We start from the raw sequence: 22,010 nt of genomic DNA, 5'->3' as shown, positions 1-22,010 counted from the left end.
TACTAAACCACCCACAAAACACCTGCCCGACTAGTTCAAATCAATTCAACGTTGAAACTTTATATTATTATTATCCTCGTACACATCCGGCATCCATTACAATGAAAATCCCAATTCTGACTTGAATTTTATTAAATTTCTGAGACACAGTGGCCTCGATCAGCTCCCGACAATTCCAAGCAAAATGACGATTAATGCCTGGCATAACTGTTGTGCACGAAAAGAAAAATCTGACATGAAAACTATCTGGGTCGCACAATGGGATCGATTAAACACACAGCCAATGAATTGAAATAACACAAATTTATTTGGCACACATAAAAAATTAAAACAATTACTCTGGGAGAGAAAGAGGCATTTAGAGCCTGATTCTACACATACCACGCACGCAGGCGTTCGACAGACAAATAAAAAAATCTTAATTATTACAGTTTTACAATAATCCAATAATTAATATGGTCGTAAAAATTTTGCAATATTCAGGCCCACTTAGAATTGACACAAACACTCGCTGTCAGGCCAGGTTCAGGAAACTTCACTTCTTTTTTAATAAACAAGATTTTGATGACAAAAACAAAACAAAACTAGCTTGTGGAATTAAATGACAAAAATTTGACACCTACTAATTTTTTTGATATCCTGATAAATTGGGCAGCACGAAACTTCATTAAATACACAAAATGATATCTATAACGCTATTCTATTTTACTGAACGAGTACTGACGATGCTGACTTCATGTGCCTGCAAACCTTCCACCACGTCCACAAATCTAGAGCTAGTTTTGGTCGATAACTTGGTTGGATCTATGAACAGTCCCAATGTCTGGATTTCATGCAAAATTCTTATACGGTAGATACGAGTACAAGTGCGTTTGAACTTGTTAATCAAAATGGAGTGAATGTTTTATCATAATTACTTACATAAGTACTTAAAGATGTCAAATGTCAATTATTTTCTGGACATCTGAAACCAACCAATCGCATTAGTGTAACTGGTTTTATTATTTAGTCTACCTTGATAAACGATGCTGAAGTATATTGATAATGTTGTTTATTTAAATTTTTAGGTGGAAATAACTTTCTTATAGAGGTTTACCAGACGGACCTGATAAACACTGTGTAATCTTTACTGCAGCAAATAAAGGTAGGGACTAATATAACAATAATCCTTATCGCGTAACTTGTGTTCGATGACTTCAGTTTTTGGCAAATAATATTCGCAATCTGAGCATAATTAACTGGTTAGGAGATGAAGAAAATAATACAGCATAAATTATATAAATCTTGTAATGCAGTTTGTATTAGCTTGGTATACAAGTTCCGCTTTTGGATTATTACATGATATAAACAATAATGAATTCATTAAACAGACCAGAATCGTTGCGTTAAGTACGCGTGCAAGCACCCCCATGAGAATCGGATCGTTTACAACCACTTTTGCATTTGCAATCCGCACAGGAACAGTTGTCCCCACAAGTGCAAGGGCCGCCTGAGGAACATTTGCATTTTTCTGCACTTGGGCAGCATTTGGCTTCACATTTGCTACCCTCGGTTGATCCACAGTTGCAGTGGCAGTGTCCAGGGGCACATGTGCAATTTCCATCCTGGATGCAGTTGCACGCTTTTGTTACTAAAATTAGAAACAAAAAATGTAGGAAACAGAAAAATTTAGATAGGTAAGTACTTACAGGAACACGCTAGTACTGGGGCACTCATTGTAAATCTCTCCAACTATCGAATCACAACAACGGCTCTGAAATGGAAGTCGCACAATATAAATGTGAAGATTACATGTCCCCTCTCCCAGCAAGTACACTCAAAATCCACCATGTGCAATTCAGAAAAACAGTGACGTACTGTAATACTCGTAGTAGCTACTTACAGTATTATAAGTAGGTACAAATTTGATGGAAAAATACCTTAGACGCTTCGTTTTAATGTTTTAGAAACTATACACTTGACACTACATATTCAAATATTACAACTGTTTACCAATACTCGAGTTGATAGGAAAAGCGCAATATGAGCCCAGCATTTTTTACAAATATTTTCCTCGATTAGGTGCGCCACTTACTAGTACTAACCCTACGTGAAAATTATGTTATCTATTTTGGGCGCTGATGACCTGTGTATGTACTTACCCAGTATTTATTCAGTTATTTTTAACGGAAGTGGTCGTCTTTGAAATCATCAGATTTCCTTCCTTCTACATTAATTAATACCCCGTCTATACTAGTACCTAAAGAAGGAACTGGATTAAGCCCTCACGCCCAGTTTCTGCTATTCTTTTGATTAGGCTAGGCTAGGACGTGTGGTTTTTATAGCCTATTAAGCATCGCAACAATTAACATAACAACTTATTAGCTTTATTGAAAAATATTAAACCCACTCATATGCATAAGTGTGGTCGTTAAATTGTATATTAACGTCAATTCCAAATTGTTAAAGTTGTCGATTTGTAGGTACTTTTCCGTTGTTTGTGCACCTATTGAGGTATATTCTGAAATTCAGATTGAATTTTTAATGCTAATGCGAAGGCGTTCAGTTTGACATTTTTTTTCCTCAACCATGCTCGGTGGTTTGTTTGTTCTCGCACCTTTTATAAAAAAATTAAGATCTTGGTAGCTAAATATCAGAGAGACAGTTTTCAATTAGATTCATACTGTCCAACCATTCCTGAAGTTTCTTGAAGATTTTAAAGGGTTTTGGAGATTTTAAAAGCAACAAAAAGCTTAATTAACGGACAGATTCGAATGAATCCGAAGCCCTCCTAAAGGCCTTATTTCTTAAAGATTGAAATCCTTAGTCTCTGTTGGGTCAGGTATATGAATATGACCAAAGAGTATATATACTCTGATATGACTTGGCAACGTGGCCGTTATTAGTGCCCCCGCACGTCAACTAGAGGGAGAGAATGTAAGAAACGCAACACCCTCCTGCGATTTTTCAATCGACAGCGACCACGGAAGGAATGTCGACAAACAAAAGCAATTACTGTACTCGTGTTACCACAGCAGAAGTTTGATTTTTCTGTGTTCAAGTACCTATGGCTCGAGGTGCAAAAACGTTTTGAGTGGTTGAAGGCTGTATCTGGACAGAATTTGAAGAAGAAATATTGAGGTGACTCTCGTATCTCGAAGGCACTATATAAACAAGAACCACATGCAAATTAGGGAAGAACATCAGAACCTTTTCTCAATAACAACAACAATTCCTCGCTACATAGAATTTGAGAACTTATAAATAATTTTATGACCCATATAATATGCAGCCAATAATCTTATCTGCTTTCACGGCGATCAGCTGATTTGTCAACAAATATATACAAACGTTGTTATACGGAATCCAGAAGAATTAATACACGAATACTTACAGCTTGCAATAAATAAATTTCCAATTTTTTGCAAGTTGAGTTTGCATATAACTCTCAGGTATATCAATCCATTGACACGAATATTTTAGAAATGGAGTTTTATATGAATGAGACGTGTTAAAACACGATATGTACCGTGTGTACCATTTTTTTTTAAATCTTATTCACAAACCAAAAATAAAAACCTTATTTTTTACGGTTTTTTAAACAGTAGGCCATGGATTCATGAAGATTTTGTTTTGTTTCTTGTATCCATGGTAATTGAGGCAGCCGAGACCATCAACAAAAATGGCTAACAATAGGCAGTTTTTACCTTTTTTACCCTGTATCTCAGACACAAACGTATCTAGATTGATTCTTGACCTAATCATAGCATAGCATAGTAATGGATCAGATCTATCGGCTATTGATAATAGTATGATGGTGCTTGTTATTGTAAAGCATTCGATACAATTAACCATGATATTCTACTACCCATTCTGCATTCCATTGATTTTGATAACACGGCTAGAAGTACAACTTATTGGTAACTATGTTAACTTAACGGGGTATTATCAGTATCACAATTGCTTCCGATTACTGCAGGTGAGCCGCAGGGATCCATACCAAGTCCACTGCTGTACATTATTTACACTAGCACAGTAGTAATGGGAGTTGTGTTGTATAGGATAGCTTTCACCGTTTCAGACGACGTGCTGAGTTAAGCTATTCAGCGCCCGCGCCGGACCGACGGATGCATGTGGCGCGTGGGTGCGCGTCGGCCTTAAGAGATAACCCAGTTGAATCCGAAAGTCTTCCAGTTTACAGCCTACAGGGTGAACCCAATATACTCTTTGTCTTTCTTTCTGAAGTCAACGACCCCGCCGATACAGAAACCACGTCGTAATAACGCGTTTCTGCTTGCGATTCGTTGTGTTCTCTGCTACAGAGGGTACTGGGCACTGACAAGACTCTACCGGATCGGGAAAAAAACCGCCAAGTGTGAAGAGTTGTAAACCGTTGCGGTCCCAGTACCGGACGCATCCATCCGGGACGTGTGTAGCCAGGCTTAGGTATGCTCGTAGCCAGGAGTGATCTTATAAAAAGATGCATTCCTGGAAAAGCGCAAAGTATCAAGTGTTATAAAACTTGAACAGTGATCTCTGAAGACTCTGACGTGATTGGTAAGGTAGATGGCCGCAGGGTATCCCTATTCTGTAAAGCAGCTACTGCTTGAAGCTTGTTGCTGTTTTTATAACTTATCCCTACCTATGGGGATTGAGAGGGTGTGCCTTGTGCTCTTGGAGCCACGCACTTTTCCGATTACAGTCACCAGTTGGATGGTATCATTGAAAAAGTAATTATTACAATGGTGGCACGGAGTCCATCAGACAGCATCATCCATGCTGACCCGGTGGGTGAAAGTGAATTGGATCCGTTGGAAGACTCTGTGGTATCGGTGTGGTCTCGACTTGCTTGCAGGATCGAACAAAGCGTGGGCTTTACGCGTCACCTTCACTGGCGGCGGCGGTGAGTAACAGGTACGTGGGGGATGTTGCGTTCTTGCAGGGTTTTTTTGGTCTCTGAGAGCGTTGAATAGGTGTACTGTGGGTTGCGTTTCTGTGGAGGTGCAGCACGCTAAAATCATGATTATTTTGTGGCTGCTGAAGTAAAAAAAATAGTAAGTTTAAAGACGTATACAAATTTAAATTGACACCATTTTTCTATTCATAGAAAGTGTGCTGTACTCTTGAAAAAATATAGGTTAATCTCGGGTCTCCCGCTGATAGTGCATGGTATATGAAAACTATATGAATTGAATACATGTATAAAATTTATTAACCCAATCCAACATTGCTTAAACAATAAAAGAATATAAACTGTACATTATGTTGTGCTGCTAGAAGTAAGAGTTTACTACAGAAGTACCTACATTAAAGAATATAAACTGCAATGCCCACTAAACTCTTCACACACCAGTCCGCCAAACCGTACAGCTTCGCCATATTAACATTTGCATGTCTTCGGGCAGTTGGTACACTTGCAGTCGGTGCAGCTGCATGATACTACGCAAGTGCAGGTTCCTCCAGAAGTGCACTTGCATTCACTCGTTGGGCACGTTTCACATTTGCAGTTGACACAGATGCACTTGACGGTGCATACACACGAAGCGCCTTCTTCGCACTTACAAGCAACTTCAGGGCAGTTGGTGCACTTGCAGTCGGTGCACTTGCATGAAACTGCGCAAGTGCAAGTTCCGCCAGTAGTGCATTTGCATTCACTCGTTGGGCACGTTTCACATTTGCAGTTGACACATATGCACTTGACGGTACATACACACGAAGAGCCTTCTTCGCACTTACAGGAAACTTCGGGGCAATTGGTGCACTTGCAGTCGGTGCACTTGCATGATACTACGCAAGTGCAAGTTCCCCCAGAAGTGCATTTGCATTCACTCGTTGGGCACGTTTCACATTTGCAGTTGACACAGATGCACTTGACGGTGCATACACACGAAGCGCCTTCTTCGCACTTACAAGCAACTTCAGGGCAGTTGGTGCACTTGCAGTCGGTGCACTTGCATGAAACTGCGCAAGTGCAAGTTCCGCCAGTAGTGCATTTGCATTCACTCGTTGGGCACGTTTCACATTTGCAGTTGACACATATGCACTTGACGGTACATACACACGAAGAGCCTTCTTCGCACTTACAGGAAACTTCGGGGCAATTGGTGCACTTGCAGTCGGTGCACTTGCATGATACTACGCAAGTGCAAGTTCCCCCAGAAGTGCATTTGCATTCACTCGTTGGGCACGTTTCACATTTGCAGTTGACACAGATGCACTTGACGGTACATACACACGAAGAGCCCTCTTCGCACTTGCAGGCAACTTCAGGGCAGTTGGTGCACTTGCAGTCGGTGCATTTGCATGATACTACGCAAGTGCAAGTTCCACCAGAAGTGCACTTGCATTCACTCGTTGGGCAAGTTTCACATTTGCAGTTGACACAGATGCACTTGACGGTGCAAACACATGAAACGCCTTCCTCACAGTTACAAGCAGCTTCAGGGCAGTTGGTGCACTTGCAGTTGCTGCACTTGCATGATACTACGCAAGTGCAGGTTCCACCAGAAGTGCATTTGCACGAGATGGTTACTGAACAATCGAAATTATTTAGAAAATTAATTAATAACAGAAAGTGGTTACTTACTGGTACAAACAGGCTTGGAACTGCTCATTATGTCACTATCACAGAAACGAGGTTGGAATGTAGATACCTCCCTCGATCATTGTTATATATACGTAACTGAAATCGCATCGTGTGCAACTGCGGGCAGCTTGTTTTGCACACGTCATTACTATACGTAGTGAAATCGGCACGACACTATACTATGACTCGGCAATACGATGACGATAAGAATTTCATCACGACAAGCCTGATAATTTGCAATGAAGTAATTATTTTAATGAGGATACCGTACAATCATATACGTTTAATACATTTAATTTGGCGTTTCTCCATTTTATAACAAAAATTATTTATTTGCTCTTCGAAAAACTGCATTATTGCGCTCGGGTCTTAATCTCAGAAAAAATTGCGGCTTATGAGGTATTCTTTTGGAGACATTAATATAATAGAGTGAGACAGAGACTGCCAGTTTCGAAATTTATTTGTTTAATTTGGTACCAGAGGTTCTCTTCCAAATCATCGTTAAATTCTCCGATAGGTAACATTTTCATTTTTTTTTAGTAGGTATGCATTTACGTAAGTAGGTAGGTAACTAAAGTCCGTTTACCAATTACATTCACTCTTTCAGCCATTTACTCTTTTTCTTCTTCGATAACACCACGATTAGAGCGGCAGCAACGCATTTCCGTAGACATTTTCGATTGCGACTTATAGAACACGAATCACTTTCTACTGAAAATTGTGCAAGAAAATAAGTAGAAATGACTTGGCACGTAGGTAGTTTGGAAATTTTGTCGATCAACGGTTTGGAGCGATGTTTTTTGATTCGATCAATGGTAGGGTGAAAGTTACTTTCAGTTAAATATCTCACTGACCTGGTGAAACTTAGTTGACGTCCTCGAAAAGTGAGCCCATCAAAGTCCGCCTTCCGTTTATTCCGAGGTTTATTCGTAAATGGAACAACCTCGGTTTTTTCCGGGTTAACGGAAAGACCATGGCTACTGCGCCACCTATCCACCTGTTCAAGAGCGTATCCTTGTGCATACCACGTTGCCTCCTCGTTCAGAGTGCGGAGGAACTCGTCTAGTACCAGGCACCACAGCAGTGGAACCAAATACCCCACCCTGCGCAGATTCCCTAAGAGCTCATCTCCGTCATCCCGATTGAGGATATAATGACTCTGCTCCCGAGCATGACTCGGATCCATCTTACGATTGACCCATCAGTACCAAATCTTTCAGCAGCCTCACTAAATGAATCGAATGTGGTGTTGTTAAACCCACCCTCGATATCTAAAAACGCCCCCAGCCCCCCTCCCCCCTCTGGTCTATGAACCAGTACCCCATCCCTTAAGTATGGATCCACCAACTTCTCCGCCTTTTTTTAGAAGGAACGATTATAGGCTGATGGGCCTGTAATCCTTCACCATGCCGTATTTAGCACGACCCGGCTAAGGTGGCGACACAACTCTTACCTTTCTCCGGCTTTCGGGGACATAAGGATAATAAAGCTAGAGAGGCTCTGAAGCGTAAAAGCAGAGGCTTCAACATCAGAAGAGCCTGGAATATCCTGTCCGGTCCTGCACTCTTAAAGGGGCTGAACGTGTTGACCGCAGAGATCTTTTGGTAACCCGAGTACTTTCTTTTGGTGGGTCCGCAGTTAATTAGTCCCCAGAGCCTGGAATGGGTGTTACCTAGGGACATGTGAGAATCAGTCAGGACCTTCTGCAGGAAAACCGGGAATATCCCGTCCGGTCCTGCACTCTTAAATGAGCTGACCGTGTTGACCGTCCATTTCAGAGATCCCTCGGTAACCACACGAGCAGCTACTTTCCAGTCGATCGGACTTACGCCGACCCTGGTAGCTCCTTTTGGTGGGTTTGAAGTTATGTAGTTCCCTGAACCTGAAAAGTGTGTTTCCAGGAGACATTTGAGAGCCGCAGTCGCAGTAGACGTATATCTACGGCATGGAAGCCTCAGTGTCCCCACCTTTTGCCACGGGTCCTTCAAAAGGATCATACGAAGTTTTTTAACTTCAGGAAGACCACAGAAGGTTCTCCATGGTCCTAGTTTAGACCTTCGAATATGGTAGCGACGTCGGGAGTATGGGTCAGAGGGGGCGAGTTGCCCCCTCAGTTTTTACATAAGGGGAGCCGCGCCCCTTCTAAGAATGAGTAGATAAATCACTCAAAAGCGACTAACACATCTTCTACTGCATGCGCATGCAGAAATTACAAAAAGTGTAGAAGTAGAGGATATATTGAAAGAATTTGCCAGCAAAACTGCGGAAAGGCGGAAAATTTTTGGATATATTTAATTTTTTATACTTACTTTTTCTTACAATGCTCAATAGTGCAATAAATAGGAAAAAAAATTTTGTAATTTTTGTATGTTCTAGTTCTTCATTATTTTTTAAATAAAATAAGTATTAATGATCTATGGCTATGGTTTTCTCAATCGAGTCAAGTATCTCTGAGTTGCTCAGTTGCATATCACTAAACATCCTCCGACACTTTTTTAAATTTTTTTTCAAAACTTTTCTTTCAAAATACATTATTTGATTGATTAAATAAAAAGGTTTCAGGGTCACTTAAAAAACCCACTGCTTTGCATTAATTCGTACGTTACGTTACGTTAACGGTAAGAGGAAGATTTTCATTTGTTTATTGTATTGCCATAACTGATGGGTTTAACCATTCAAATAATCCATAAATGTTATTATTATTAAAAGTTTTCACTCAACGGTTTCACCAAAGAGTAGGTATATATATAACGTTATATACCGTAATTTGGGGACGGGAAATAAGAGTTTGTTATGGTTGCTGTGCAACTATTAATAGTGACAGTTTTATTTTTGTATAAATTGTTTTTGAGTGAGTATCGCTGTAATTTCGTGAGGGCATTTTGCTTATTAAATAAATTGCGAAATGCACCACGATTAATATTGATTTTTATGGACGCGCCATTGGTTGCTTGAAGGAACCTAAGTCATAGTGAAACAAAAACTCCACCGTTGCATAATTGCAGAGCCCACAATGCCCGTCATATTCTAGCCATTATCCAAAACAATGGACACTGCAGCCAACAGCCCATATTTTATACCATGCGACTTCTTTTCGTTAACAGATCTTAAAAAATACCTAACGCCCCAGATGTGAGCGCAGTACCGTCTTTTTTGAAGAGAAAGAGAAACGTACTAAGGTAGAAATTGAAAAATGGACTATATATAAAAATTGCATTAATTAAATATGAAAATAATTATTTTGTTGAAGCTAATCAGGCTCCTCGAGATAAAATTCTTATCGTCATCGTATATTGTCGAGTCATAGTATAGTGTCGTGCCGATTTCACTGCGTGTAATTATGACGTGCGCAAAACAAGCTGCCTGCAGTTGCACACGGTACAATTCAAGTTATATTATGTATATAACATTGATCGTGGGGGAGGTATCTACATTGAAAAAGTGTAACCTAGTTTCAGAGATCGTAACATAATGAGCAGTTCGAAGCCTATTTGTGCCAGTAAATAACCACTTTTTGTTATTAATTCATTTTGTAAATAATTTCGTTTGTTCAGTAACCATCTCGTGCAAATGCACTCCTGATGGAACCTGCGTAATATCATGCGAGTGCACTGGCTGCAAGTGCACCAGCTGCCCTGAAGTTACTTGTAAATGCGAAGAAGACGCTTCGTGTGTATGTACTGTCAAGTGCATCTGTGCCAACTGCAAATGTGAAACGTGCCCAACGAGTGAATGCAAATGCACTTCTGATGGAACCTGCACTTGCGTAATACCATGCGAGTGCACTGACTGCAAGTGCACCAACTGCTCTGAAGTTGCTTGCAAGTACGAAAAAGGCGCTTCATGCGTATGCACAGTCAAGTGCACCTGTGTCAAGTGTAAAACGAGTGAATCAGGGCCGTAGTCAGAGGCTCTGTGTGAGGGGGGTGTATACAATAAAAATGCCGACCTCAATAAAAATTCAAATATCAACGTACAACATTAAACGACGGTATTTTAACGCTTCTCATTGTGACACTCTTTTTTCCCAATGTACCTATACTATCTACTATATCTTTTTCTGATTATTTGGAACCAATAAGGCAGTTAGCCAATTATCCGCTATAGAGGAACGCAAATGATTTTTAATTAAAACTATATACTGTACCTACATATAAATACCAATGTAATAATAATAATTATTATTTAATGATAATTGTCATTATACAGAGTGCTCTTTTTTCGTGGCTCATCAGTCATCATGGATACGGATTCCCGCTTATCTTAAAACGTGGGATGTTGGCCGAATCTTAGAATGAAAGCACTTTAGGGCTAACTTCATGTTTTCTTTACACTATGGTTCTTTTAATGTACATACCTACTTCTGTAGTAAACTTTATAGTTCTTTCTTTAAGTACGAAACTATTCGTAAAAACTTAAAATATCTAGTAAAGGTCAATTACTAACACCTAAATGTAGTAGGCTTATGGTATAGGTACAAATATTGCATTGGGTTAATAGATTTTATGCATGTATTCAATTCATATAGTTTTCATATTCTACGCACTAGCTACTAGTAGGAGACTTTTAAACAGTCGATTAACCTATATTTTTAAACAAAAGTACCTGCACAAGTACAGCACAGTTTCTTTAAATAGAAATATAGTGCCAATTTTTATACTTTAAACGGCACTGGTGTCCGAATTCGCACCCTGCTGTAGGTAGATTTAATCGAAAATGTCCGCTTGCTTCTAAACACACCGGAAGGACATTGGTCGTTTATCGGTGTCACCCGGCACCGGTTCAAGCCCGAGGCCGCGCCACTTCTTTTCAGTCCGCCAGCGCTTCTGGAAACAGGACCATTGTACAGTCCCCTGAATGACCCAAGACCACAGACATATAGAGACCACGTGAAGCAACCCGAGGAACACATTGCTCCCTTGTTTGGGAGCCGAACATCGACCAACAACTACTCACCAGATACCCTCCTGATACAACCTGCAGCACCGCTGAGACCGTTACTAAATATCGGAGACGTTTCCAAATTACTTAAGTGTAATAGCATATAACCTTAAAGGAGCAAAATAGTTACCAACTAAAACGCTAAAGAGTTACGGAAGTTGTCCCTTATGAGGATCGATCCTTGATATTAAATCTCCTTCATGACCCATTTCACAGCAAAATGGTCGCAGGTCATTTTAGATTCTTTTGAAAGATCCGGGGCAAAAAGTGGGGACACCGAAGCCTACATGCGACAGTTGTACGTCTACCGGCGGTGCGGCTCTCACATGTCTCCTGGAAACACACTTTTTAGGCTCAGGGAACTACGTAACTTCAGACCCACCAAAAGGAGCCACTTGGGTCGGTGTAAGTCCGAGCGATTGGAAGTTGCCCGAGTGGTTACCGAGGGTTTTCTGAGATGGGCGATCAAAGCGTTCAGCCCATTTAAGAGTGCAAGACTGGATGGGATATTCCCCGCTCTTCTGCAGACGGGCCTGGACCCGCTGCTCTTACATTTGTTGCACCTCTTTAGAGCCTCTCTGGCTCTAAGGTATATCCCCAAAGGTTGGAGAAAGGTAAGAGTTGTGTACCTACCCTCGTGCTAAATATGACATGACCGAAGGAACCTTCGTAGAGGTTACCGTAATTAGCATATATATGTACATACATATGCAGTGACAGTCAGGGGGCGCTGTCGGTAGTCAGGTTCTGTTCGTCTAGGGCTCTTGATTTCATGCGAACTCTAGAGATTAAGTTTTATCTGGATGCCAGCGCACTGCGGAATGGGGGAACGAAAGGGTGAACAAGTTGAATAGTGAAAGCACCCTAGGAATTGCTCTGTCCGTTGTCAGGCATAGGATTAAAGACTGGGTGACCATTCAATTCCAGGCTCTGTTGCCGATTAAGAAGATCACTGGATGGTCAACTATCACCTGCATAATATTGGCTTGTGCCAGATGATTTTCCCTTAGCATCTGTTAACTCATAGGTTAAATCTAGGGTTACTCAGTTTTACGGCTAACCGTAAATGGCCCTATCTAAACTAATCTGGGGGCCAATTACGCAGAGTAATCGTTGGAGGCATCAGACAAGGTTTTTTTGGACTAGGCCAGGATCCCCTCTTTCATATACATGCCTGGGTCATGGGTGTCCTTAAGGCTGGACAGCACACCCCGTTACCCGAAAACGCTTGATTTCGTTCCACGATATCTGAATTCTGAGTGAAGATGAAGAAGAGGTCGAATATTCCTGTGAAAGTGAATGCTTTAGCTAGACAATAACGCCGGGGTTTACTAAAATGTTTAAAATAATCTTTTTTAAAGGGCAACGTCGAGGGCTGTTAGTGTGCCATATTTTGGAAAAGAAAAAAGGAAATTAATTTTCCTGGCGTAGTTGCCTAGGTATTAAGTTTACGAACTTAATAATAATAATAACTCAATTTTGGAAATGTTTCAACTTCATTTATAGGCAAGTAAGTTATCTTGGAAAAACAACTTAAAAATCTTCCTCAAAATCGCGAAAAGATAGCTTCCGCCGCGCCGCTTAGTTTGTATAGATAGAAAATGTGCATTATAATTGGTCTAAGTTTATGTTTCTGCCATAAATCATAAATTATAGTAGATAATGTATTAAGGGATAAAACAAGAGTATAATTATAATTCCCTGAGGGAACAGTAATACTCCGAGCGACGTAGTCATATTATATATATATATATATATATATATTATATATTATATCATGGTTGCGTATGGGGTTGGCTGCGACTGCCATGGTTACCTAGTCGTTTGGCTTTGTTCAAGAACGGAAAATGTTGGAAGGGAATGAGCGAGATGATGATGTTCCCATGGAGGGAATAAAAGAAGCTGAAGACGCTCTTAAGGGGTTAGTGGCGGCGACCTCAAAAACATTATATGAAAACGAATACTCCAAGTTTTGTAAATGGCGATCGGAAAAATCCTTGAAGATTGTGAACGAAAAAATTCTTTTGGCGTATTTTAGGGAACGATCTAAGCATGGAAAACCGTCTTGTTTGTGGACCTACTACTCCATGCTTAGATCCATGTTGCCTGTGCGAGAGAGAGAACCTAGACATTTCAAGGTATTATTTATACACATTATTATTCGAATTTGAACAATACTAAGACGTTCTTTTGGATTATAGTTATGGGCAATTGAAAACGTCTTTAAAAACAAGAATTAGGGATTTAAGCCCAAGAAGTCTAAGATTTGCCATTCCCTGTCTGAAGGAAATCTGATAAGTGCCTAGATGTATTTCACAATGTTGTTTTACACACAATTGCTACGACAATGGATCTGTATCACAACCTACAAAATGAATGAAGTTAAGTATCGTAAAAGAAGACCATTTTAAGAAATATCACATGGCTACCACCTACTAAATGTTATTCTTGTTCCTTCTGTAGGTTTTGACTGTTGTACTACACGATTGACAGCTAACCATTGTGTTTCACTTTATCGTAAATGTCAATTAATTGTCAAAGTCCTATTGTTCTGATAGGGAATTAGATTTTATAACTCCCGTTGTGATGACAGCGGGAATTAGGGGTCTGTTTATGTAGCTATAGACTAGTATTTTAATCACCTTGTAAATTATCAATAAAAAATAAATATTATAAATGGCCAAATTTGGCGATTGAGCATAGGCAACTTTACATACTCCGTTCTGTATGTACTGTCCACCCTTAATGCGTGCAATGATTTTTATCGTACAGTTCTTGTTGTGCTAACCGTTTTCTACGTCAATTACTTCATTTTGTTACGGGTTGGGGTAGGAGAAATGAAACTGTTGATGGTGACCTAGCAAAAAATTGAAGTGACCTCTGATCTAATCTTGAACAAATATGGTTACATTTACTGAAGCAGCAAGGCTCCTTTCCCTGTGGAAGAATTTGCTGGAACGTATGTTGAGGTTGGACACCAGTGGAGTTAAAACAATTTTCTAATAAACTGTGCTGAAATGCGAAAAGTACTCTCGTTTAAAAACAGTTATCGAGTATTTACGTAAGAGTGCTTGGTAGTAGAGCAGCTGCTCCTATCCTAGTGCGTGAAATGTGAAACCTATGAATTGACTGCATGTATACAATTTATTAACCCATACTAACATTACTTAACTACAATAAAATAAAGTAAATATTAATAATTTACATGACATTTTGAATTCCTACAAATAGTGTCGTACTAAATATAAACTCTACCACAGAACTATGATATGCTTTGGATTATTTATTGGAATGAATTAACAAAATACTACGATATACGATAAGCACTAAATTCTTCACGCACCAATCCACGAAAATGCACCGTTCTTCATATTAGCATTTGCATGTGGTCTTCTTCTTCGGACATTTGCTGCACTTGCAATCAGTGCAGTTGCATGACTCCACGCAGGTGCAGGTTCCGCCAGAAGTGCATTTGCAGGTACTAGTCGGGCACTTTTCACACTTACAGTTGACACAGGTGCATTTGACAGTGCATATACATGCAGCGCCTTCTTCACACTTGCAAGCAACTTTAGGGCACTTGGTGCACTTGCAGTCAACGCAGTTGCACGATTCCTTACAAGTGCAGGTCCCACCAGAAGTGCATTTGCAGGTACTAGTTGGGCATTTTGCGCACTTGCAATTGACACAAGTGCACTTGACGGTGCAGACACACGAACCGCCTTCTTCGCACTTGCAGGCAACTTTAGGGCATTTGGTGCATTTGCAATCAGCACAGTTGCATGACTCCACGCAGGTGCAGGTTCCACCAGAAGTGCATTTGCAGGTACTAGTCGGGCACGTTTCACACTTACAGTTGACACAGGTGCATTTGACAGTGCATATACATGCAGCGCTTTCTTCGCACTTGCAAGCAACTTTAGGGCACTTGGTGCACTTGCAGTCGACGCAGTTGCACGATTCCTTACAAGTGCAGGTCCCACCAGAAGTGCATTTGCAGGTACTAGTTGGGCATTTTGCACACTTGCAATTGACACAGGTGCACTTGACGGTACATATACAGGCAGCACCTTCTTCGCACTTGCAAGCAACTGCAGGGCATTTGGTGCACTTGCAATCAACGCATTTGCACGACACCTTACAAATGCAGGTTTCGCCAGAAGAACATTTGCACGACATTGTTGCTAAACAAACGAAGTTATAATAGAATAAATTAATAAAAAATGGTTACTTACTGGTAGGAACTGGTTTTGAACTGCTCATTACGTCACGATATTGGAAACACTTCGGTTTTTCTATGTCACACGAATCCCCACGCTCGTTGTTATATACGTAATGAATTGAACCGTGTGCAATTGCAGGCAGCTCGTTTTGCACACGGTATTATTGTCGTTGTAAAAGCGACACGTCACACGGCACTACAGTGATTCAACAATCCGTTGATGATAACAAAATTATCACGAGGGGCGTGATAAGTTCGCACGCACAATAATTAATTACAAGAGTCATTCGAATATTTCCTTTCATTTGGTAACTGCAACTGCAACAGTCGCTAATGTATTGGGTGTATTCATTTGCTGGTTATCATTGTGCAAACGTCCGAAGATACTCGTTTGATGATTTCCGCAAACAGCAAGATATTATTATTTGGCCATTGAATTTAATAGTGCTAATCTCCATAGTACTTTTGACCTTTCGACTTACAGTTGAGTGTGTTTAGTTCAGTAATTTATTATATTATTCCACTTTTAAAGAAATGCTGCGCTTCGATTTTTGGAACACGTAGAAATCATAGCAAAAAAGTGACAGGGATACCGTTGTTACAGTGAAATCGTAAGACCTTCGTTATAATATAAAGATAACTGTACACCTTTTTGAGTTCTAAAATAAATAACCAACAACGTAGTTAAGATATGTAAGATGTTTATTATGGAAATGCGTCCCTAATTTTCAACTCCAAACCATCAACATTGTCTGGACTGCATCCTGGAGTAGTAGGCAACCTATCCTACACTTAATCAACAGCCTTTGCATCACTCACCAAGACACCAACACTAGTTTTCAAATCGCTTACTCTAGTTTTTTTTTTGCTTTTTTTGATAATTAAAAGCAGCTCAATCCAACAGAAAGAGCAACACACAATTACATGATGTGGCCCTATTTTTGTTAGAGTAATTCTTATACACGCATGTCGCATTAGAGCGTCATTTTCTGACAATATCGGTACAACCTCTCGAATTTATTCGAAAATTACTTCATGATTTGTATACGCAGTTTTTTCCAGTGGCCGGTAATCTAGTCCTTAGGCTCATGGCTAAAGTTTCAATCTCGTTTTGCATTTTTCTTGTTGCTGCCTGCAAGTACAAGACAAAAATTCCTACGAGAGAAATCATTAGCTACCAAGAAACCTTGCATTTTAAAATTTGATAGAGAACAAGAAATATTCGTAGTTTTGATCAGATGATCTTCAAAGAAACAAAAGTGGAAACTGCAGAATCCAAGTTTATCCAAAATGAGTGGTTTAAATCCAGAAATTCAGTAAGCACTTAATAGTTATTTACATAAAAGTCAGGAAAATGACCCATTGCTGGCGAGAAAATATTAAAGTACGAGGCAAAGGGGCCGAGTACTTTAATTTCCGAGTCAGGTAATGTCATTTTACTGACGAGTTTTGTATTAAATTTTACCCGAAATCGTATTTTAATATAAAATTTCAATTTTCATATAGGACTTTTGATTAATGTCAATGGAGTCATTATAGACATTTAGTAATGTCACAAATGCGGACGGTAAAGTAACAGGTGCGGCCAGTAAAGTGACAAGCAGCAGGAAACGTAGTCTGCTCTGCCTGTCATGGAAACTAAAATTCCCTGGCAGAAAGTAGGCATGAAAATGAAGGTTTCAGGACGATTTTGGGTAATAGTTATTTACATAATAAATCATGAAAGTGGTCGTTTACATGACGAGGAGGCTTATTGAAAAGTACGAGGACGCGCAGCGTCCGAGTATCTCTTTAATGCCTCCAAGTCAGGTGGACTCACTTTCATGACGTATTATGTATAAAATTTTACCTGAAACCGCAACATGTAGATAACTTTTCCAAATTAAATTATTCGTATGTGTGAAATTTTGATACCTAATCACGCATGCTAAAATCACTTTATTTAATTGTTTCCATAGAGATTACATCAGTGTCATTTTTAATGCAGTTTGCAGTTTATGCTTTGTACTTTTCAACTATACAGTCTTTATAACTAGGTACAAAAGCAGGTATCAGTGAAGAAGAGTACCTACGCGAGACGTTGTTATAATGTAGCCGAAGCTGGGGCCGCCGTAGTGCAATATTCGCTCCCCACAAAGTCAAGAAAAAGGTACGAAAAGGCGTACAAACCTTTTAATGACTGGTGCAAAACTAAAGGAATAATTACTTCCACACATTATCCATTAATTGTTAGTAATTAAAAAACCATTATCCTTTGTGTAGGTATATTAATATTTAAAAATATCCACATAGTCTGCATTATAATTATCCAATCTTTGATTGAATAACTTTCAATTAACGATCTAATTGTTATTTTGCATGTACTAGGACTGTAATGGGAGTCAGGCAAAAATATTACAGTACTAGTCAGGTAAAGATCAACTTTCTAATGTCAAAATAGCCCTGATATTTAGATTTTCTTGACGGTTTCAGGTAAAGGTAAATTACTGCAGCGTGCAAATTGAAAAAACACTTAAAAACAACTGGCACACAAAGATAACGGTGACACTGTTTTATTTTATGACAGTAACAATACCTAAGAAAAGTTATACTACCAATTAAATACTGTAAAACAGTAAATTCAAATAATCCTCGGTCTTTTTGGAAAAATCCAGAACAAAATAGGTAACTCTAAAACTCTGAAACTCCAAAAACTTAACCCACAGGTTCTATACTACCTAATCAACCAATACACCCGAATGGCTATATTCCCTCCAAAAGCTAAACACGTCCCGCTTATATTTGAAATCAAAAGGTGGTACGTGATCAAACATCTAAAGCAGTGCCCCCTTACGTTAGTTAAGTCAGATTTCAGTCGAAAAACAAGAGTAAACTTTGAAAATGGTAGTTCCCCGAATATAAATAAAAATAGACTGGGAAAAAAGGAACATACCAAGAAGACAAATTAATACTAAATTCAATTTAGTAAATTGTGTAGCAAAATTGTTTGTAATGATTTGAATGTGTAATATAACAGCAAAATATGTAGCATAGCATTTAAGTTTTGGGAACAATGTGTGAACTAAGCGGGTCCGAAATTCTGAGAAAGGGTGAAATACATAGGATGTGACTCATCTTTGGCGCAATAAAATTCTTCTGTTAAAAGCAAGACGAAAAATTACCTTGCAAGGCAAATTCAATGTTAGGACAAATATGTGGAAAATCAGTGAATTGCAACACATATATCTCGATTTTCTGTGCACGTTTTTGAGCTTTTCAGTTTCTGGGTTTTTGAGTTTTTGGATATTTGGGTTATTGAGTTTTTGGGACCTCGCCCATAGGTCGCCCCAACGCTCATTCACTCGAGTTCTGACGAGTGTACGTCGGGTTACTATTATCTCTTTGCAACATCAACGTCATTCAGTTGTAAATACGTTAGATCCTCCCTAGCCCTTTGGCTCAGCGTTCTGCACCTATTAAATTTAGACGTAGACGCGGAACCGCGCCTGCCATCGATACGTGATTCGGATGTTGTTCATCCGAAAGTACTTTAAGATAGTAGTTTACAGCAGCCTGTTTACGACGGAGGACTAGAGGGAGGATGTTCGCCTCGACGTGAAGCGCAGCGACCGGACTCGTTGGAAAGACTCCGAGAGAATACCTTATGGCGAGGTTTTGGATTTTATCGAGACTCCCAAGCATCGCACTGTTGTCACATGTCAAATAAGCACAGCACGTCTCTTGTGGTGGGCAAGGACCCTAATGATAATGACATTTAACGATTTCCTACACTTTGTGACAACATTATGTAGATGCTTGGACCACCGCAGCTCCCTGTCAAAGGTAAGTCCCAAAAATTTCATATCTTCGGACATAGCTATTATTAGGTCTTTCATAAATAGAACGGGGTCATAGTGTGGTCTTCGGAGTCGACAAAAATGAACCGCCTTCGTCTTTTGCTCAGACAAAACGTACCCCACTGCATCCGCATTATCAGAAATTTTATTGATAGCCATTTGCTTTGCTTCGACTGTGTCAGCAACACCCAGGGCTATTCCGTTTAAGGCGTCCGTTTATTTCACTTGTACGATCAAAAATGGAGTACTGTGCATTAATATGGCAACCGTACCAAGCCTACCTAAAAGCTAAACTGGAATCTGTGCAAAGAAGATTTTTGAAATTCTTTCTTACAAAGCTGATGGTATTTATCCAGAGAGAGGTCATCCCCAACATTTACTGCTGTCTAGATTCAACTTAAATTCACTAGAAGAAAGAAGAATTAAGTCTAACATCACATTCCTGTATAATCTCTTTCATAACAAGATAGACTGTGGCGAGATACTAAAATTAATAAATTTATATGTACCTGTTACAGTAATAGATATTTTATTCGCCGTCAAATAAAATGTAGTACAAATATATACGCCTTCAAAATAAACCTACTCCTCGCCAACTCTTCAACACCAATGCCGCCTTCCTCGTCTTTGGTCGAGGTGTCGCCCCTCTACCGTCCGCCTTGCGGTTTCTCCCGTAACACTCGGCCATTCTGAAAATAATTAATGCCCTCATTAATCGTACCGCCTAACTTTCTAGGAGATCCAACAGGTCTAGCCTATCGGTCTCTGCGTCAGTGTCGCCATTCACACTATCGTTCTCGCCACTCATGTATTCACCACTACCCATACATGGATATCGCCTCAAAGAATCAACCGCCACAGTCGCCTGAAAACGCTTATAACCCCTAACGCCCTTTATCGCCTCTATCAGGTACCTGTCATTGGGCATCACCTTAGCAATCCGATAGGGTCCATCGAATTTGTTCGCCAATTTATGACTCACTTTGGTATCCGCCCTGTCAGTAGCTGCGGCCCGCCAAAGAACTAAGTCGCCCACTTTATACGCAGTCGCCTTCCTCCGCCGCTTATCGTAATGTGCCTTCATTTGTGCCGCCGCTCGTTTCAGGTTCGCCGCCGCTTCGCCTGTAACTGATCACTCATCTTGGAAGTAATCACACCAAAGTCGTCACCCTGGTGTTTTCCTTCCTGGCCATGTGGAAAGGGTCTTTGCTCGCCCGAGAGCCCCGCCTCGCTCAGTGGGTTTCCGCCACCCTCGTTGGGGTCTCCGCCACCCTGGTTTCCGCCACCATCGCCGCCACTAGCTAGTGTTTCGCCTGAATTGGCCAAATCAGTTACCACGCCATTCTGATGGAAGAACATCAACCCGGCTGGGGAGAACCTAGATGAAGAAGAAATTGTGTTATTAATGCCCCATACTATTTCAGGCAGATGCTCGTCCCATCGATTTTCCGCCTGGACAGTTGCAGTCAACGCCTCGACTATTGTCCTGTTTTGCCGTTCCACCTGGCCATTCGCCCTGGGAGTCGCGATCGCCGTTTGCACATGCCTAATACCTTTCTCCGCCAAGAAATCCCTGAACAACCTACTCGTGAACGCCAGACCTCGATCACTTATAATTCGCCGTGGGTACCCAAAATCGCCAAAAATCTCCCTCAATCTAGTTATCGCCTCAGTTGATCGCAAGGTTTTCGTGGGTTTCGCCAGCACATACTTGGTGAACCCGTCCACCACAACCAATATGTACATGTACCCACGAACACTCCTTACAAACGGACCCACGTGATCAATGTGCAGCGTGTCGAAAGGTACCGCCCGTCGCTCAATAGGGTGTAAGTGCCCTTCACCTCGCCCATAGTTCCCTTTTGCAAACGCACATTGCAAACACGCCTTTACATACTTCGTGATGAATCTGGTCATCCTCGGAAACCAATAGGTTTCCTTTACAAGATTGAGGCACCTCTCTCTGCCAGGGTGGCCAATATCATCATGGTGTCGCCTAACCAACGGGAACCTCGCCATCGCCGGCACATAAAGTCGATCCCCCGCCAGGGTGATCCTGTAAAGCCTGTGGTTCTTTATTTTATAGTTCGCCTTCACGTCTTTCCCCGCCACGCCAGACTCCAGAGCCGCCACGATCCCCTGCGCCTTGGGATCTTGTATTTGTACAGTAAGGAACCAATCCGCCTCCGCCAACGCCACAACATTAACGCCTACAGCTTCAACCGCTGATATCTCGCCAATGGGGTTCCTACTCAATGCATCTGCATGTTGCATCCTGTCGCCAGGACGATATTCCACCTCCATATCATATTCCTGGATGGCTAGCCACCACCGAGCAATCCGAGGAACCAGATCTCTTTTCAATAGAGTCGCCCTTACCGCTACACAATCGGTTACCACCTTGAATCGCACGCCAATCAGGTATACCCTGAAACGCCTTATTCCC

General features: G+C 40.6%; 2 protein-coding genes and 2 long non-coding RNA genes across 4 annotated transcripts; 1 reads left to right on the top strand and 3 right to left on the bottom strand.

The window, feature by feature from the left end:
* Positions 1–620: 620 nt before the first annotated feature.
* Positions 621–2,315, bottom strand: LOC116168619. Its single transcript, XR_004144801.1, has 3 exons — positions 2,142–2,315; positions 1,689–1,753; positions 621–1,630 (listed from the first exon to the last, which is right to left on the bottom strand). It is a non-coding gene; the product is annotated as an uncharacterized LOC116168619 (long non-coding RNA).
* Positions 2,316–5,181: 2,866 nt separating this feature from the next.
* LOC116168463 (keratin-associated protein 5-1-like) lies at positions 5,182–6,698 on the bottom strand. Its single transcript, XM_031484316.1, has 2 exons — positions 6,566–6,698; positions 5,182–6,510 (listed from the first exon to the last, which is right to left on the bottom strand). The coding sequence occupies exons 1-2, from the start codon at positions 6,591–6,593 to the stop codon at positions 5,360–5,362; spliced, it is 1,179 nt and encodes a 392-aa protein (XP_031340176.1). The 5' UTR covers positions 6,594–6,698; the 3' UTR covers positions 5,182–5,359.
* A 7,933-nt stretch (positions 6,699–14,631) lies between these two features.
* On the bottom strand, positions 14,632–15,919 carry LOC116169565 (cadmium metallothionein-like). Its single transcript, XM_031485688.1, has 2 exons — positions 15,742–15,919; positions 14,632–15,690 (listed from the first exon to the last, which is right to left on the bottom strand). Exons 1-2 carry the CDS (start codon positions 15,767–15,769, stop codon positions 14,879–14,881), a joined length of 840 nt encoding a protein of 279 aa, XP_031341548.1. The 5' UTR covers positions 15,770–15,919; the 3' UTR covers positions 14,632–14,878.
* Positions 15,920–16,119: 200 nt separating this feature from the next.
* Positions 16,120–16,420, top strand: LOC116169566. Its single transcript, XR_004144995.1, has 2 exons — positions 16,120–16,211; positions 16,261–16,420. It is a non-coding gene; the product is annotated as an uncharacterized LOC116169566 (long non-coding RNA).
* The last annotated feature ends 5,590 nt before the right edge of the window (positions 16,421–22,010 follow it).

The sequence above is a fragment of the Photinus pyralis genome, unplaced genomic scaffold (assembly GCF_008802855.1).
Source record: "Photinus pyralis isolate 1611_PpyrPB1 unplaced genomic scaffold, Ppyr1.3 Ppyr1.4_LG4, whole genome shotgun sequence".
In the NCBI taxonomy this organism is placed as follows: Eukaryota; Metazoa; Arthropoda; class Insecta; order Coleoptera; family Lampyridae; genus Photinus; species Photinus pyralis.
The sequence above is the reverse complement of the archived record's forward strand: the minus strand, read 5'-3'. Positions and strand labels throughout refer to the sequence as shown.